This window comes from Diabrotica undecimpunctata, chromosome 6, assembly GCF_040954645.1.
Source record: "Diabrotica undecimpunctata isolate CICGRU chromosome 6, icDiaUnde3, whole genome shotgun sequence".
Taxonomy (NCBI): domain Eukaryota; kingdom Metazoa; phylum Arthropoda; class Insecta; order Coleoptera; family Chrysomelidae; genus Diabrotica; species Diabrotica undecimpunctata.
The window spans coordinates 9,535,805-9,556,450 of NC_092808.1; the positions used below are offsets into that span (position 1 = coordinate 9,535,805).

The window sequence follows — 20,646 nt, forward strand, 5'->3', positions numbered from 1 at the left end:
AAAACATAACATGGTGTCAGGTGTCTAAACCCGTATTTAAATACAATGGATTCTAATTTTAAAACGCCTAATGGGATCCTTTTTAATTAAAATGCAAGTCAAAACGTGGAGAAGTTTCTAGATAGATTCAATATATACATGTACGTAGCAGATTTGGCCAGCAAACAAGAGAGCAGAAAGATTGCAATTTTTTTAAATCTAGCAGGGGAAGAAGCCCAACATATATTTAAAACATTTAAGCTCAGTGATGAGGAAAGGAAACAGTATAATGTTGTAATAAATGCGTTTAAAACATACTGCTCACCATTGAAAAATAAAACTTATGATAGGTACCTTTTATTTACTAGAGTACAGGAAGAAAACGAAGAGTTTGATAACTTTATCAAGGATGTAAAATTCCTGGCAAATAATTGCAATTTTGATTCTCTTGAAGACTCCCTAATAAGAGACAAGCTAGTTAGTGGAATTCGAGACCAATCCTTGCAAAAAAGACTATTAGGAATTTTAAACCTAACTGCCGCAGAAGCCGAAAATCAATGCAGAATAGCAGAAGTGAGTACCTTCCAAGTCAAAGGCCTCAGAAAAAATGCAGAAGTTAATGAAATTAGATACAATAGGCCCTCCAGGAGCAAAACTCTAGAACGACCTGCAGAAGCTTTTTGTAACAACTAATATAACTGTTTTAAAAAATGTGGCATAAAGCATGGCCCAAGAAGTTGTCCAGCCTTTGGGAAAATTTGTAACAATTGCAAAAAACCAAATCATTTTCCTTCCAGTTGTAAACAAAAAAAAAAACAAAAAAGGCATGAGAGGAAGTCAGACTATTCGGAAAAGAAGTCAAGAGCTGTTTATAATATTGGCGCTGAAACCTCAACTTCAGAGAGTGATGGTGAACCCTACATAGATGAATTAACATTGGATATTGTAAAAAAAATAATAAGGGTAATATTTGGGCTATTGATATATTAGTTTGTAAATTTTAAGCATTATTCAAGTTTGTAAAAATCTTAAAAGTTGTAGACAAAATTGTGGAAAATAACCTTGAACTTAGCACTTATGAAAACAACAGAATGATACCCATAAGTGACATTATTGTTAAGTTGTTTTATCAAAGGTAAAAGTTATAATATTAAATTTGTGGTAATAGATTGTAACAACAGTAAGCTCATCTTAGATTTAAACGCTTGTACAAACTAATAAAAAAAGTAGATACAGTAAGTAATTACTCTAAAGAAAAAAGTAAACTGTCAACAAAATATTCTAATGTTTTTCAAGGCGCTGGCACAATTCCCTATTAGTATAAGATTGTCTTCTTCTTCTTCTTCTACGTTATATTTATAATGAGGCAAGTGCAAGAGAAGTCATTAGAATACAACAAACCGACACATCTATGTTTCGTGGACCTTAAAAAGGCATTTGACCGGGTCAAATTAAAAGACGTTATCCACTTACTGAATGCAAGAGACATACCTCTAGGAATAATCAAAACGATCGAAAATATCAAAACAACACAATAAAAGTAAAAGTAGAAGAAGAACTAACCGACCCTATTGAAGCTGGCAATGGGATAAGACAGGGAGATTCCCTAAATCCTCTATTGTTCAACCTGATTATGGACGAAATAATAAAAAAAGTAAGAACTAAAAAAGAATACCAAATGGGGGAAAAACAACTTAAAATAATCTGCTATGCAGACGACGCAATACTACTCTCTCAAAGTGAAGATGATTTACAACGTATGCTGCACCAATTTAATATAACCGCCAAAAAATTTAACATGTTAATTTCCCCAACAAAGACAAAATGCATGGTTATAACAGCAAATTTACTAAGATGTAAATTGGAGCTGGAAGGTCAGACAATAGAACAAGTGATGGAGTTTAAATATCTAGGTATCACATTATCTAGCTACGGAAAGCTCGAAACCGAAGTGGAAGATCAAGTGAATAGAGCAAACAGAGCCGCAGGCTGCCTAAACGAAACAATATCGAGAAATAAAAATATCGGGAAAGAAACGAAAGGCAGAATTTACAAAACAGTCATCAGACTAATAATGACATACGCGGTAGAAACAAGACCTGACACAGAGAGAACAAAAAGGATGTTAGAAACAGCAGAGATAAAAACACTTAGAAAAATTGATGGTAAGACACTATGGGACAGAGCTAGAAGTACAGATATACGACATAGGTGCAAGGTGGAGAACATCAAAAACTGGGTAAAAAATAGAAGAGTAGAATGGAACGATCATATAAACCGAATGACAACAAATAGAGTAGTAAAGACGGCAAGAGACGGTTCCCCAATAGGAAGACGATCAGTAGGAAGACCACGCAAACGATGAAATGACAACTTACTGGAGGCACATTGAAAAACAGACAGAGTCATGTCTATATAAAAAGAAGAAGAATTCCCTATTAGTATAAGATTGTGTTACATAAAAAACCGAACCTGTAACTAGTAGTTGTCGAAGGGTACCTGATACTTTTGAAACCACGTTTTAAGGAGGCTTTAAAAGATCTTGAGAAAAGAGAAATAATTTCTAAAGTTAAAGAGCATAGTACTCCTAGATCATATTTGGCGGGGGAGGATTGGGATAAGGTTCTAAGACGGAATTCATTGTTCTTGAGACCAAATCCAAATCCTGTGTATCTGGAATCCAATAATGAGGATTATTACCTATGTACAAAACTGATGCCTCTAAATCAAAATGTGAGGATCAAACAGAAACATCTATTAGTGATGACAAATCAGATAAAACTCAAAGTAAAACAATTATACCAGTAACAGGCCCTAACAAAACCCACTCTGTCCTTTGTATTATAAAACCCGCTAGATATAGAGATTAATCATATTTTAATTATTAAAGAGGGAGATGTAACATAAACAGCTTAGTGTGAACCAACCTTAACATGAGTTGGTTCACATGTGAGGTTACGTCTGTCACTTGTCACTTGAACAGATACATTGGAGCAAGTCATGTAGAAGCACAAAATAATATAAAACTAAGAATAGTGGTTTCTATAAAGAATTACAGTAGTTATCTAGGAGAGGACTTAAAAGAATACATTGTTACATTAAAAATAACTGCAATGTATAATGAATTGCCTAGCCATAAGGTCTGTTATTAAATTTAACTAACCGAAGAATTTATTTTGATTGTGTCAAGGTCGCTGTAGTCAAGGTTTTCAAATCAAAGTAATTAATTTTGGTAGGTTGTCTTATGTTGACTCTTCAAAAGAGCACGTATAGACCACAGACTAATCGACCATATTTTTTGAAGAATTATATTTTCCTACAATCCACTTATAAGTGCGCAAAGACTTTTGAAAGAAAGTCCTTTTAAATTAATTTACGTAAAAATATCAGTTTTTTACCTTTTCCACATGTAACCGTACATGGCAAAAACTCGTCATATATCCAGGAGTATGTTTCGTTTGGTGGAGGTGGTACCGAGGTAGGTAAACTATAAGAAAAACTGACTGGTACGTCTGAACCTTCATAAAGTAACTGCAATAAATAAAAATATTAGCATACAGCAAGTAAACTAGCCACATCGAAAGGTCTAATAAGACTTAGATTACATACTGAAATTCCTAAATTTTAAAATTTATATGACAGGAGGTCGATGTTAGAACATTTCACTTTAAAGGATAATACTGATCCCTACTCGAAACAAAGGCGTAAGTGTCTTGAGGAAGACACCAGCCAACTTGGCTTTTTTAACGGGAAAAATTCTTACATGACCATCCACCACGAGTTGCTGGTTAAAGACTTTCTTTAACACGATTAAGAAAAAAACATACTTACGACAATAAATAGCGATTCATCAGTCGGACCGAGAGCTGTAATAATATCTGGAGCATCGAATTCTTGAGGGGTTCTTTCATATTTGAATCTGGTTCCTGCGAAATCGGTGGCTCTCGGGAAATCAATGCGCCAGTTTCCGTTTAAATAGAAATGTGCTGATGTGTTTCTTATAGCTATGGAAAATACAATATATATTAGTAGCGTTTACTATACAATCTACCTTCGTTATAACTTTTTAAAATGTTGAATTATTGAATATTACAGCAGTTCTTTTGTTAAACTAAACTATATAAGATATGGTTGCAAATCTCAGGTGTGAACAGTTTATAATTCATGGACTTTACAAAAGTCTGTTAGCCTTTATCAAAACATAACAAAGCAGAATGTAAGAATGAAAATGTACAATGGAAATAATTGTCATCTATTTCCTAATAGAGAGAGAGAGAGAAAGTTCACTTAAAATGGATATTTAGGATATATTCTCCTTTCTTGTAAGGTTGGTATATATTTTCTATAATTACACGTTAAATAGAGGCTCTGAACATTTCACATGATGCTTGGTCAAACAATTGGCGAACATCCTTGAGTCAGGACTTTTCTCACCTTCCGATTGACTTATTCTTCTAAATTTTTCCTTCGATGCTAGAGAGATGTTAAAAGTAGATAACTGGAGAGCAGCTGAAGAAGTAATGCTTATAGGTGAATGCTGGAAGAGGCCTGTCCTCGATTTCTATGCAATACAGGCTTATATTTTCACGTTTATGTCCAGCTGCGAACAGGCTTCTGACACTCTAAATGCAGACGCTTAAATTAGTTTTCTGATGGTTTCCTTTACAAGCTTTTTGCATGCCTATGGCCGAAGGGGCTCCTGCCGAATAAAGACCGTGGGTTTAAATATACTGGAATATACTATAGAAACAAGACATAAGAGATTCATGACGGAATCCCATGTCCAATTTTGGATACACGACTGCTGATAGAGAGAATATAATTCATGGAATCTAAATAGCAATCAATATACCTAATATAAAAGTCTGATCTTGTAAACTTACCTAGGTAATTGCTTGAAGGAGCAAGTTCTTCGACTCTTATGTTTGTAGCTCCTGCGGGTATTAGTAGTATATCATTGTAGCCTGAAGAATTAAAAATAATTATTAAGGACATCTAAACATTTTTCTATTTTTTATGTGACATATTTTCGCGTATCGAAAATTTTTTGTTAAATTTACATCCAAGCTCTTGTTAAACACGAATGATATTGTAAACACAGCATATCTTCGACGTATCCCGTGTATAATGTGTTACAATTTTTAGAAAGATAACTCATATAAGTACGAGCATCTTCGCGCCGTCAGTGATCTTGGCATTCCAAAACATACGACGTTAGTAACAAATAGAGATCCACTAATTGAGATGATTCTAGAATAAGTGGACAGATGTAAATATCAGGATCGAATTGTTTTTCTAATGAAATGTTGAATTCGTGGAGTAAAAATTATAGTTTTATTGACAGCTACTGATAATTACACTCTAGTTGTTGGTTAGGTAACTTTCTACAATAGACTGCGCTCAAATGAGCTCAAATCCCCAATTTATAATTTCACACAAATAATGTATACCTCAGCACAGAGGTTAATGCTTCTATCATACTAACAAACTTTGAACTATGAGCTTATAATACAATTTAATCTAGGCCGTTATTGCAACACTTAGGAAGTTCAATTAGAAAATATATTATTCGGCAATTTATTTGTAATTTATTTATAAGTTAAGAATAATGTGAGATTACAAATTAAAGGATTAATTTGTGATTGAACAATAAGTGATTTTGTATCTAAGGAGCTATGTTAATTTAGTTTTACTTTTGAAAATAATATCGTGCTTTATATAAATAGTTTATATAAATTAGAACCGATTTTATTAAAAATCTTAACAATATTAAGCGAGATCCAGAGTGTAGCAGTACGTCTATCTTCTCTTATTGTGCTTTGATTGCCTCGACGACTTTTCGCTGTTTATTTTAGCTATAAGCTATAGTGCAATGTATGAAATATAATAACAGCATCAATTTTTCCGAAATAGTTTACGGTGACACGAGAATGTAAATACTTTCTTCTTGTTGAGGCTCGACAATACGTTTGTTCCGGACCTCGGTATGAATGAGACAAAAATGCTCATCCCGAAGGATTTTAACAATCTCATACTATTTACACGTAGAGTCCACGTTTCGACTCCATACAAAATAAATATTTTTTAATGAACCAATATTGAACATTAAGTATTTAGGTGAGTTTGTAAGTAATTTTAAAACCTATAGCAATCGATCTATAATTAAGGTAAAATATAAAACGTGTACAATAAGGACATGTACATATGAAAATTATTAATATAAAATAGTTTCTTAGTTTTAAGATTGTATCAATAGGGCTGGTTTAAAATATTTAGGATAGAGGTTGATTGAGAGGTTGAGCTTGATTACCAGAAAGCGTTCGATAGAATAAAACATGACGAACTGATGAAAATATCAAATTCAATTGGTTTAGACAGCAGAGATCGCCGAATAATAAACAATATCTATTACGAACAAATTGCAGCTGTTAGAGTTAGGGATCTGTTAACAGACGACATAAAGATACAAAGAGGTGTGCGACAGGGATGTATATTGTCCGCATTATTGTTCAATACATATTCAGAGCACATTATGAACCTAGCGCCAACGGACATAGACGAGGGAATACTTATAAACGGAGAACGATTGAACAACATAAGATACGCTGATGATACTGTCATTTTTGCAGACAGTCTTGAAGGTCTGCAGACACTTGTCTCCATGGTGGCAGAAGTAAGTAGCAGGTTTGGGCTTGATTTTAACATCAAAAAAACCAAATACATGGTTATAAGCAAAAATAGGATACCACCTGGTCAATTACTAGTTAACCAACAACTTATAACACAAATCACCAACTTTTGATATCTGGGTGCAAACTTAAATGAACAGTGGGACCAATCGACGGAAATTAAGATAAGGATCGAGAAGGCAAGATCAGATTTCGCCAAAATGAAAAAAATCGTTAACAGCCACGATATAAAATTGGAAATAAAAGTTCGTTTACTAAAATGCTACGTATTCTCCGTTCTTTTATATGGCGTGGAGTCATGTACCTTAACTGAAGCATCACTGAAGAGACTCGAAGCATTTGAGATGTGGTGCTATAGACGCATGTTGAGGATTTCCTGGATAGACGGAGTTACCAACGAAGAAGTACTACATAGAATGGGTAAAGAGCGCGAACTAGTCGTAACCATAAAACGTCGCAAACTAGAATACCTGGGCCATATAATGCGCAATGAACAAGGATATGACCTACTTCGGACCATACTTCAAAGTACAGTGCATGGGAAAAGAGGTCCAGGACGAAAAAGAATATCCTGGCTGCATAACCTGCGAAAATGGTTTAACTTAACCACTACCGGACTTTTCAGGACAGCAATCAACAAAGTCAGAATAGCCATGTTAGTGTCCAACATCCGTAACGATTAGGCACCATAAGAAGAAGAGGAGAGAGGTAATTATGTGTTATACAGCCCATACCTAATAAAGTTTATAAAAAGGCTTAACAATGTCACTGATAGTCGGCATAGAAGTAGGTTTCACAGGCGTGGATTCGAGAGCGAAAACAAGATGGTGTGTACGATGCCTAATGTACGTTTGATGAGTACCTAATTGGTTAAGATGATTCTAAAGTTTGCAGAATAGAATAAGATAAAAAACGAATGTACATTTGTATATACATTTATATATTTATGGTTGATTAGATATACTTTTAGTTACACATGGTGTAAAATTCTCATGCAAAGCGTTATTATTTTCGTATTAAAGGTTTTAAAGGTTAGAAACACATAAAGAATTAAAGAAATAGTAATACCCTTTAATGCCAGAGGTCTAGAAAGAGCTGTAAGAAACGAAGAGGTTGAGCGATGATCATGTATAGTCAATAGTACAAGTGAAAATTACTTACCCATTTGCATGTCCTTCATTTGAATGGTATTGGTGAAGGTTCTGCAAGTGCTGCCGTCTCCTCCACATACTCGGCACTCATCTTCTCGGGCACTCGATCCTAACATTCGGTCACATCCAACAGGCTAAAATAATTCATTTTATCATTAATACACTGAATAAAATGTCAGTTTTATTTCTGTCCCTTTGAAAATAAAAAGTATTGACGTTTTGTTTGTTTTTCTTTGTCGCAAACTTGTCTTTGTATTTATTTACAAACAATTTAGCTTTTAATAATGACAATACTTATCCATCTCCCAACCACTGGAGTGGTAAAGATTTAGGAGACATTCGTTGGACTTTACGAGTTTGAATTTGTATCAGCCTATCCTCCTAGGCCACATACTTGGCCATTCATATATATATATATATATATATATATATATATATATATATATATATATATATATATATATATATATATATATACATACATCATCATTCTCAGCATATTCTACCGATTATGGTGTAGCCTCCCTTACATATTCATTCTTCATATCTGCCTACGATTGTCTAAAATTCGCTTTTCTGTGAGATGTTGTACCGGCTTGTTTCCTTATGTCATAGTCCCATCTTAGAGTTGGACGGAGAATGTTATGTTTAACTTTGTCGAAAGCTTTCTCATAGTCTACAAACGCAATGAAAATATCTTTTTGTTGGTCTTTTGTTGGACATTTTTGGGCATGAGTTGTGAAACTATACAGAGCTTCCACTGTTCCAAAACCGTTACGAAAGCCAAACTGTCTATTACTCATATACTCATTTACATATATCGATACTTGTATGGCTTGTATTACCTCAGAGCTTCTTTGATTTCTTCAATCTTGATTTTCTCAAGGGATTAAACCCCTTAATTAGATAGGTAATGCTGAGTAATTTGTACCTTATCAGCTATGCAGGTACCAATATTTGTCATGTTCTGTACTTCAGACTTAGTGGACAGGCAAGCAAATAGTGGACCACGAAACCGGTGGTCTGATCTTTATTAAACAAGTTTGTGAGCAAAGATCTTTTTTATTTACCCCCGTATTTTTTTTCCCTTTCCTTCGGTTTGTTTATGTGATGAATAGACTTCGGCAAATATGCATATTGCATATTTTGCATATTGTGCATATTTTATGCAAATATTTCATATTTTGGCATATTTGTATAAAAGTTTGCATAAAGTGCATAAAAGTTCAGATTTTTATACTGTATTTGAAAATTTTTAAACATACCAATTTATTTCAATTCTTTTATAAAATTTTGTAGTCATTTTAATCAAGAAATGATCTAAGTACGTAATCTCTACAGGTACAAAACATTTACAATTTCAAAGAAGATCAATTTAAGTAGCCCTCAACATTCTTAGAAAGTCTCGGTCACTGAGGCATTCAGTTATTGGATAATCGCTAAGGGTTCGCTCATTTGCATTTTATGATCTAATCCCCAAATCTATCTACAATTTATTGTACCTTAACAGCAGGTAAACGGCTAATAGTTTTGTTCCTAATTTAGGGATTTTCCAAAATCTCCCAGTTTATTGAATTAGGTACCTAAACATTTCTAATTTGATGCTCAGATTTGTAAATCATTTTTGTTTTGATATTCAAAGCGTAAACACTCGTTGTGCGTAATAAAAAGGAAGATTGTGATTTTATAATGCCTAAAACAACCAGTGCTTCAACTTGGATTAAACCTTATAAAGAGCTGTCTATGGATATGGGAAAAATCTACTGTTCAGTCTGTGGCAAAATTGTAAGTATCTAATATTTTCTAGTAAATATCTAATATTTCATACATACAGGGTGTTTCCAAATGACACTTACAACGTTTGACTGTAGATACTTCTCGAAAAATTGAACAAAACGATATAGTTAATGAGGGGTCAAACTTATTTACTTTTCGAGATACAAGGTGTTAAAATTAAAAAAAATTAAATTCTTTTAGTTAATAACAACAATAACTTTAAAACCAATAAACGTATTTACTTGAAATTTAGTACTCGTAGGTTGTTTTTAAATGAAAAATAGCTTCCTTTAGTGAGAAAAAATTGTCCATGGTACAATACAATGGTGTGTATTTAGAAAAATTTTTCACCTTTACTTTTTTTTATGAAGTCAGCTATTCTAAAACACAATTATTTTTATTGTAATTGAATTAACAAAAAAAAAACTTTTGTTGAATTTTAAAATAAGTTATATGATGTACTAATGGTTAGTAATAAAAACTAATTTGTGGATTAATACTGCATTTAAAACACTTAGCGAGTGTTTTTTTTTCCAAACCAGTTATTTGATTAACCAAAAACACCTTGTATATTTTTATATTTTAAAGGTTGGGTTAAAATAAAGGTTTTTATTTTTATTTATAGATAGCATGTGAGAAGAAATTTCAGATAGACCAACATGTGAGAACTGCTTCACACATTGCAAACAAAGGAAAAATAGGAGGAAAACATCAAACTTCAATGGCTAAATGTTTCCAATCTACTTCAAAAAAATTAGATGAGCAAGAAACTTTTAATGAAGACTTGTGTCGCGCATTAGTGTCTGCAAACATACCGCTTTCAAAATTAGTAAATTTTAGTTCGTTTCTAAAAAAATATTGCAAACTTAATGTTCCAAGTGATCGGTCTCTAAGAAGAAATAATGTGAACGGGCTATAGTCGTCGGTGTTAATTAATATTAAGGAAGAAATTGCAGATAATTATTTTTACATATCTGTAGACGAAACCACTGATTCCTCAGGAAAGTATATTGCTCATTTATTGATTGGTGTTCTTAAAGAAGATACCTTAACAAAATCTCATCTTATTTCATGCCAGAAACTTGAGAAAACAAATGCTTTAACAATTTCGCGTTTTATACAAGAAACATTAGCAACTTTTTTTCTTCCGACAACTATTCCTTCTAATAAATTACTGCTTATTTTATCGGATGCTGCTCCTTATATGGTGAAAGCAGGACAAAATTTAAAAATATTTTTCCCAGATTTAATACATGTTACTTGTGTAGCGCATGGATTAAACAGAGTTGCAGAGGAAATACGAAAAAAGTTTCCTCTTGTAAATACCATGATATCCAGTGTCAAAAAAGTATTTCTTAAATCTCCTATAAGAATTCAACTTTATAAAGAAATGCTACTTAACATTCCTCTTCCACCACAACCTATTTTAACGCGATGGGGAACATGGTTAGAAGCAGCTAATTTTTATGCAGATCATTTTTTTAAAATAAAGAACATAATTGATACGTTAACAGATGAAAGTTCCCAATCTCTTTTGGATTCTAAACAAACTTTTCAGAGTAACTTGCTTCAACAAGAACTTTCATTTATAAAATCAAATTTTAGTTTTGTTCAAAAAACAATTACTCAGTTAGAATCACCAAAACTGTCATTGTTCAAAAGTACAGCATTAATAAAAGAATTTGCGTCATGTTGTCGGAACGTTAGAGGTAATATTGGAAAAGATATTCTAAAAAAAATTTGAAGCTACTATGGAAAAAAATAAAGGTTACCATATTCTTTCTGAAGTAGTCAGTGTTCTAGCTGGAAATATTTCGGAAACAATTAATTTAGAACCAAATGTTTTGGTTAGTTTGAAAAATGCTCCCGTTACATCAGTTGATGTTGAACGAAGTTTTTCCATATATAAATATATGTACTCAGACAGAAGCCACAAGTTTTTGTTAGAAAATTTTGAACACCACTTGGTCATTTGCTGTTACCATAATTCTAAATAAGTTTATTCATACTTAAAAATGATGTAGTTACTTAAAATAAATGTAAATCTTAATGAATAGTAGGAAATATTTAGTTATGTACACTTTTTTTTTTAAATAAAATTGTTACTATTTTACGATTTTTTTATTTATTTGTATGCATATTTTGTAAAATATTTGCATATTTTCGGGTAAACACGTGCATATTTATACGCATATTTTCTACATTTTTATTTGCATATTTGCCGAAGTCTAGTGATGAATCAGTATTAAATTGATCTTAGTGCCTTTAACTTACCTGACATTTTCCTTGTACGCAAACGTCAAACCCTTCATCAGTGCACGTAGTACCATCTACTACAGCGTCGGCATGTCGATAATAAAATCTTTCTCCTCTGGGCATACAGTTTAACTCACAAGGATTTGGACCTTTTGTGTACGGTACCCACCTAAAAAAGCACGAGGAAAAAAGTTATAATAAAGGATAATAGCAATGAGTTCGTCATTGTCTTTACATGTCCATACTATTTTAGCTACGATCTTGTATTATGCAATCCGCACACGAATGTGAACCACTGTATGTAAACCAAATGAAAATTAAACGTGTCTCACTATTTGGGAACTATAATCAATGAGTCGTGGGACAATACCCAAGAGAATAAATGTCACATCGTAAAGGCAAAAAATGCATTCTTGACTATGAGCTCTGTGTTCAAGAGCCATGACCACACCCTGGAAACAAAAATAAGACTTCTTAAATGTTACGTGTACTCAGTGCTTCTGTACGGAGTAGAAACGTGGACATTGAAGGCGGAAACACTATCAAAACTTTAGGCTTTTGAGCTATGGTTATACAGAAGGATCCTGAAGATACCATGGACGGATAAAGTCATCAATGAAGAAGTGCTACAGAGGATGAACACAACCGCGGATTTATACAACATTTATCAACATATAATGAGGAATCAAGGCAGATATGAGCTACTCCAACGCATTTTACAAGGTAAAATTGAAGAAAAAAGAGTCCTAGGACGAAGAAGAATATCCTGCCTTGCTAGCTGAGAGCATGGTATAGAAAGACCTCAACATAGCTATTCCGTATAGCAACCAACAAAGTCATAATAGCCAGAATGATCGCCAACGTTCGGAACGGATAGCTACCCTAAGAAGAAGAAGCACGCGGATCGTAGAAGTACTGTATTGATCGCTCAGGATTAACAGCATTGTCAGTAACCCTATAGGTTATATACTCATCCGAGACAGATTTAGAAATCGAATATTCATAGTGTTAAGACATATGCCGGTGCTGAAGTTGGCTCGGCTACAATCTTTCACGGAAAAACTAAATTTTTGTCTAAAAAAATTAAAAGAGAAACAATCTAAAATAATTAATATCACTAAACTTAACAGAAACTATTAACTATAAACACAATCGACGAAATATTGAGCAAGATTGGGATACTCATATAGGCTCAAGAGAAACAAAAAAGAGTGAAGAATGGATGGTCAAAAAAATATTACAGATGATAAACAAGAGAAGATCATTTACGAACAAAGATGTAGATATAGGTATAGTACAGAATAGTGGATACAATAAAGAAAGGATATATAAAATATGACATATATGACGTCTACATTTTAGAAAGGAGATAGAAAACGATGCGAAAACTACAAAGGAATAAGCGCAATATCATTAATAGGAAGATTATATGGGAAGATACTACGAGAAAAGATAGAGCAAGCGATAAAAGGCAAAATCGGAGAGGATCAGGCAGGCTTCACGGCAGGAAGATCTTGCATAGACCACATATACACACTGGAACAACTGTTAGAAAAGAAAAAAGCAAAAAATAGAGACATACATTTGGCATTTGGAGAACTGACAAAGGCGTATGACTCTGTATCAAGGTCACAACTATGGGAGGCAATGTACAAATTAAAAATACAGACGGAACTCATAGAAACTACAAAAGCTCTGTATAAAGAAAATAAAGTGTCCATTAAAATGGGAACACGAATCATAGGAGATTTCACCACAAAAAAGGGCTCTTGCAGGGTTGTTCCACATCTCCAACCTTATCCAAAATATACTTAGAGAAAGCCTTGACTACATGGAAAAGAAAATACGAAGGCATGGGAGTAACGGTACGAAACGAATACCTATATACGTTAAGCTTTGCAAACGATCAAGTAATGATTGTAAAAGACCAAGAAGACCTCAGTTATATGATGAAGAAACTACAAGAAGAATATACCAAGGCTGGCCTAGATATTAACTCTGCGAAAACAGAGTATGTAACAGTCGTTACTTCTACAATTTATATTAAACTAATTTCAGAGATGTAGTATGGGTTGCCTAACTTTAAGTGTTCATTTGCTCATTAAGTGTGTATTTTTAATAATTTAAGTTGTCACTCTGATCTAATTTGGTACCATTGCAAACCAGAGAGCTGACAGGAGATGAGGGGGAAGTGGAAACTGGCTCTTGGTTAATTAACTGTGAATTAAAAATTCACTTTTGATCGAGAGTTTGAAGTGGTACAAAGGTGGTAGTTAGCGAAAGAAAATCCAATTAATGCATAGAATTTCCTTTACTTCAAGAAGTTAAATGTTTTAAGTATAACCGTAATCATTTAATTGACGGTGTTTTCGGAAACTCGGGAGGCTGAAGTGAAATTTCTAGCACGGAATTGATTAGCTATCTGGTAACTATTATTTTTTTTAAATTATAAAAACTAACTTTTTGTTCCCACATCCCACATCCTTAAGGTATTCAGAATGACCTTGAGTTACGAATTCAAGCATAGTATGGCCGCTTACAATCATTCTGGCATGAATCTGATTAAAATTCTGAATTTTTCGTAAATCTCTAACATCTATTACAAATTCCACAGATATTTTAATGAACATTAGAGTATTTTATCCATATCCTATTATTCAGATTTATTATTTCATATTTTAATATAGTATTTTGTTCAAGGCCATTATATTTTTACTCTATGTGAAGCAAGGTCACGCTACATCCGATTGGATGGGTTTTTTTTTATCTACTATAATTATCTTTTTGCTCCGGTTTCTTATGATGAAAGAAACTTTCCTCACTTCTTCTTTGATTTCTTTTTATCAATGTTGATATTAGAAGTAACGGGGAATTGTTTTCAGCCACCTCCCATGGAATTATAAACTTCCCTCAGAACATCCGAGGGAGAGTACCACTTCAACTCTATAAGAATCAGGGTCATTGGGACAAGCCAGGGGGTATTGTCTACTCCACCCTCATTTTTTCTCCAGCCTGCACCTAGAGGTAGGGCAGGACCGTAATCATCGGAACTGAGCCAATTAGCACCAGCTCCGTGCTAATTTCGGACCTCAAGGAGGACTTCGCTGGGACACCGAAGCCATTCGGGAGTATCCTTCCAGACAACTGTTTCACCTAGGAGGACAGTTGGTTTTTGATTCAGAACTATATATATATATATATATATATATATATATTAATTAATATAACTCCCCTTGGTGTAAGGTATCGGTAAGTTTGAGCTCAAATTCTACCCAGAGATTATCTTCCATTGTTTTTTTGTATTAACCTTTTATTTCATTAATAACTTTAATTATTTCATTATGTGTTTACTTAACTAATTTTTTTTATATTTCATCTTGTGTTATTAACTCTGGTTATTATCCCTTCAGGATAATAGACCGTTTCAATTGTTTAACTTGGCTTGTTCCCATTTAGGTATTATTTTGTTTATATTTGAATTTAGAGTTGTTTAACAATATTGTTGGTCATATTGTAGGTTAGTATAATATATTTACTTGGCTATACGTTCTTCCAACGTTAGCATTATTTTGTTTAAGGTTGTTTTTAACCTAGATGTAGGTTGTACACTCTATATCAGAGTTATTCTGTGTAATTTTCCACTTTTTATTATAGTTGTTTTCAACATTTTTTTTTTAAATATTATATTGTGAAATTTTCATATACTTTTTGGTAACTTAGAGATTGTCAGAATCTAAGAAGTTATATTTAATAAACTTGAATTTGTTTTGCATATCATTTTTTATTAATATTTCCTTACCTTTTTACATTTACAGCATTTTTGTTTATTACATCAACTTTAATTAATATTAGCAGTATACGATACCTGGAAGAGTGACCGTTACTCTTTTTAGAGTAGTATCCCTCTTCTGGCGCCCTCAATTTGTTTTCTTTGTTAATTTTCATTATATCTATTCATTTTTCATATCTTCTTTTGTATCTATCATACATATTTTCCTGATTTACTGTCTTTAAAAGGCATGCAAATTGGCCGTATCCATCCTTGAGTTTCTAGTGGTCATTCTCTTGCCTACATTGCTAGCCTAGCCACATTCCGTTCAATATTTTTTTTACTCTTTACTTAATTGTTGTCTATTTTACTTCTATCAATTTTATCCCATATATATAGACCACTCTTCTTATACCTCTCTTCTCCTACACACCCCAGTATTTTGCTACAAGTACCTATCTACAAGTGAAGAAGACATAGAAGATCTACAGATTGACGACAACGTAACAATCAAAGGAAAGGATAAATTCAAATACTTACTACTACAAGAAATTAAGCAAAGATTAGAACAAACAAGAACAGCAATCCGACAACTCAACTCAATATTGTGGGATAGCCACCTAAATATGAAGACAAAAACACAGATTTATAAAACATTAGTGTTTATAAAACATAAACAAGAAAAACAGCAGTAAGTAAGAAGATGCTGTAGAGTAACAAGAATGGATAGGAGAATTAATGACGAAATAAAGCAAAGAACATCAACAGAAACAGACATACTAACATACATAGAACAAAAAAGATTAATAAAATTCAAAAGAATAAAGACTGACTACTAGGTGTCTAGCATGGACGTATAAATAAAGACTTTATTTATACGTCCATGGTGTCTAGAGGTTGACGACTTAAAAAAGAGGCACGATTATTTCGCTATGTATAAGATTTATTCGCTAACAATGAAACTTGTTTCAGTATCTGCGAGATAGATTTTCATCAGGTGAGGCATATTTCACTGATACATTTGTTTTAAAAAGAGGTATGAGGCAACTTTCACCAACTTTCTTTAACATTTACTCTTAGAATGATTTTTTGGTTTGATTCTCTTCATAAGGTCTTAAAATTTCATGTTTTTTAAAAATTATAATAATTTTTAATTTTTTACATAAAAATAATCGACGCAGAATGAAGTACCATTACCATTATATTGACAATATCCCTAACTTATGCCGCGCTGTATATTATATATTAAATATTAAATAATCAATAAATGACTAAATAAAAAAGCGAATTCTACTTAATAATATATGAAAATTAAACACTTACTCGTAATGCATTCCTTCAAACGGAACGTTATTGTGTTCGGCGCACTGCTGTGCTCTGTAATCAGCGAGGTCTGGACAATCCTAAAAGAAAAGGGAAATGATATATATTAATTAAATTTATTTTGGCAGTGTGAAAAAACGTGATACACTTTTGGAAAATTCACAGTTTTGCTTTACTCAGTTATAAAGGTTATCTCTATGATTCTAAAAATATTTGTTTAAAACCTAATTTGTTTTAATTTACATTTTTGATTTTGCTATTGACATGTTTGGTTTATGTCTATTTTGTTAATATGTTTATATTTATATATTAACTTTTACTTGGCTAAACCTGCTACCATATTAGAAATAAAGGTAATTAATCAGTAGCAATTATTTATTTACTACTCTCTCATAATCTTCCTTTCTTTTGGAAAATACTAAGATAATTCTGACAGGAATGTAGAACAGCCATACAAAGTAAGTGTATGATTATATCTTCTCTTTGGTATATATAAATTGTTCAGAACAAGGTAAAAGTATTTTCTTAGGGATCTTATACATAATGCCCTTAACATTTAGGTTCCTCTGAGTTTTCTTTGTCCCTCTAAAAAAACACAAGGTGGCGCCCTTTATTTTTATACCAAATTCTATCTATTTCCATTGGTACGTTTTAATCAATTTATTTTTATACAAATATACCCCATACTAGATTTATATACCCACGTCCTAAAGCTCGTCGTTGTGTCTTTGGAAACACCTGAGCGCTGATTTGTAAAGTGAACATACTTTATCTTGGAATTCTTCTTTTCTATACCCACCCAGATTTAAAGTTTATTACAACATGTAACGATTTGCATCGCCTCGATACCGTCAACGCTTCGTAGTCACGCATCCCTACCAGAAGTTCCTCCTCCATCGATGTGCACTAGAGGAGATGGAAGTCCTTCGACCGTATAAAAAAACAGCCGCCGTAAGAGAAAGCAGAGTTGACTGAAGGCCAACCGCTTCTACTAGAGTATTGGTCTAGAAGGTCTGTACCCGGTCTTGGAATATTGATCTGAGACATACTTATTCTCTCCTCTATCCAAGTACTGATTGGATACCGTCTGTTCCTCGCCGGGCCGAGTGTTAATTGGCCCGCTCCATCTCTACTCCTTCGACCCGTTCCCTACCGTCTGTATTCTAAATGTAAATGTATTAACACAGCATAATTGGCGTTTAGATTTAATATAATTAATTGTATTTTATTTTTCTCAGATAATAAACAGTGGGTCATACCGCCGTGGATGCCGTCGTCGTCAGGGTTGACGCTCATAATTTTTATTGTGTATATTACCTAGGATTTAACTTTATTTTGTTATTTATTTATTTTGAATATATTTTTATTTAAATTAAACCTGAGTTTTACTGTGTCTGCTGTCTAAAAGAGTTAACTGTCACAAACATTTCTGTTTCTGGTATTTAGCCAGTGTGGATATTCTATCTATACGAAGGGCGACGCCTAGTTCTATACCTCTTCATTTATTTAATCGATTTTCATTCAAATAATAATTGTTATTTAATACTTATTTATTCGATTTGTATCTACTAAAGAGTTTTTTCCTTTATTGTTTGGAAAACGAGGCAATAACTTTTAGGGCATATTTTTTAAAACTACGTTTTGTACATAAGGACTGTTAAAAGTAGGACAAGCTATTTTATTGTTCTCATCATGTGGTACCATTGTCGAAGTGAATTACAAGCCTGCAGTCGGCTCAACAAAAGACAAGCCACTAATACACCATGTGGTAATAGGGCGTTAATAAAAAATATGTGTCGGACCATGACTAACGTAACAACAGTGTTTTACGATGATGGAATTGATTTTATTCCTTTGTGCCTTTATAAGCTGTAAGTTTAAGAATGGGAGGTAACGATTTTTAAAAGGTTTTAAGTTACTTGCGTAGAATCTTCCTGCTACGGCCATTAAATAAATTAAAAAATAACGGACATTTATTTAAGCACGACGCGTGACAAGATTATATCAAATGAGATAATTTAAAGTTTTTTACTATATGCGATGTAAAAAAAAGATAACAGTGGAAGTAGGGTAATTAATTAAAATAATTTCGCCACAAAAAGCTAAAAACAAAACGTTTTCACAAACACGTTTCGTTTAAATTACAAATCATAACAGAGTTGTTCATAGATTAGTGATTAGTACGTTTTTTCCATGTGATGTTGCTAGTCCCTATAGGATGTTTCACAGATATGGTATATGAAAAATTTAGGCTTAATTTACACCAACGGTCGGCAACAGGCGGAAAGCGGTCCGAGTCCGGACCGCGAAAGGTTGAACTGCGGACCGAACTGCGAAATATCGATTGCTGAGTCAATCAAGTTCCAAATAAAACTGCTGTTAATTTTGAAATAGGAAGTGAAATAAACATAATACCATTGATAAATAAACATAATACCAATTAGGTATAAGTGATGAAATATTTTTTTACAATAATATTGTATGTTTACAATACCAAATATATAAATCTGGGGAATTCTATTCAAAATCTGGCAACTTTTAAAATACAATTTGGGGAAAAAAAATTGTGGGCCTGGCAACGCTGCTGCCCACTGACTGACAGTCGCTCACTCATTGGTCAGTGACATGCACGTAGCGCAATATGGATCCGAAAAGGAGAAAACTGTACAGTGAAAATAGGAAGTTTCTGGCAGAATGGACTGAACAATATTGTTTTACACTGCCTGATAGGCCGCAAGCGGTTCCGGTGTGCCTTGTATGCAATAATACTGTCGCCTTAGTTAAAAGTGGAAATTTGAAGCGACACTACGAAACAACTCATCAGCAGTTCCACAAAAACTTTCCTCTTCGCAGTCAGGTGCGTAAAGAAAAACTTTGGGTATATCTTAATTCTTACGAAAAAAGCACAAAAATCCTAGTTCGTTGCATGAGAGACCATGAAAAATCCACAGAGGCAGCGTTACGTGTGTGCTGGATACTTAATGAACACCAAAAACCATTTTCTGATTCTGAGATAGTGAAGGAATGTATGCTGGCAGTAGCTAACTCACTTAAAAAAAAAAAAAAAGATGTTGCCTCAGCAATTCAAAGCATCTCATTGTCAGCGCGACGTAATACACGAAGAACGGAAATTTTGGCTGCGGATATTAAAAACTCTCTTCTTAATCTTTTGCAAAAGGCACCTTGCTACGTCATAGCACTTGACGAATCATGTGACATTGTTGATGATGAACAAATGTCTGTTTTTGTAAGATTTCTTGATATTGAGAGTCAGATTTTTAGGGAAGAGTTCCTAGCAATATTGCCGATGAAAGGTAACACTCGAGGAGAAGATTTATTCATGGTTATCGATAAATTAATTTCTAAATCTAACATCAGGTATAATAAAATGATTTCGCTTTCTACTGATGGGGCCCCAGCAATGATTGGCAAAGAAAAAGGTGTAGTAAAGAGGATCAGGGATAAACATTCAAATTTAATAACATATCAGTGCATAATATACCAGGCAGCTCTTTTTGGAAAGCTTAGTGCTAGACTTAAAGAAGTCATGGACAGTTTGAAGTTAATTAATTTTATGAGATCTCATTCTGCTCTTCAGTACCGACATTTCAAGGAGTTTCTTTCTGAATGTGATTCAGCATATTCTGACTTACTACAACACAATAATGCTCGTTGGTTAAGTAAAGGTCAAGTTATTGAACGT

The 20,646-nt window shown here is 33.3% G+C and overlaps 1 protein-coding gene across 1 annotated transcript in view; it reads right to left on the minus strand.

Annotated features, from left to right (window-relative positions):
* The window catches only part of LOC140443105 (papilin-like), a 366,758-nt gene that overhangs the window by 67,130 nt on the left and 278,982 nt on the right, over positions 1 to 20,646 (minus strand). The window contains 6 exon segments of the mRNA XM_072534177.1: positions 3,378 to 3,510; positions 3,811 to 3,983; positions 4,863 to 4,943; positions 7,830 to 7,953; positions 11,870 to 12,020; positions 16,944 to 17,023. Of these exon segments, the coding sequence (XP_072390278.1) occupies positions 3,378 to 3,510; positions 3,811 to 3,983; positions 4,863 to 4,943; positions 7,830 to 7,953; positions 11,870 to 12,020; positions 16,944 to 17,023 (742 nt within the window).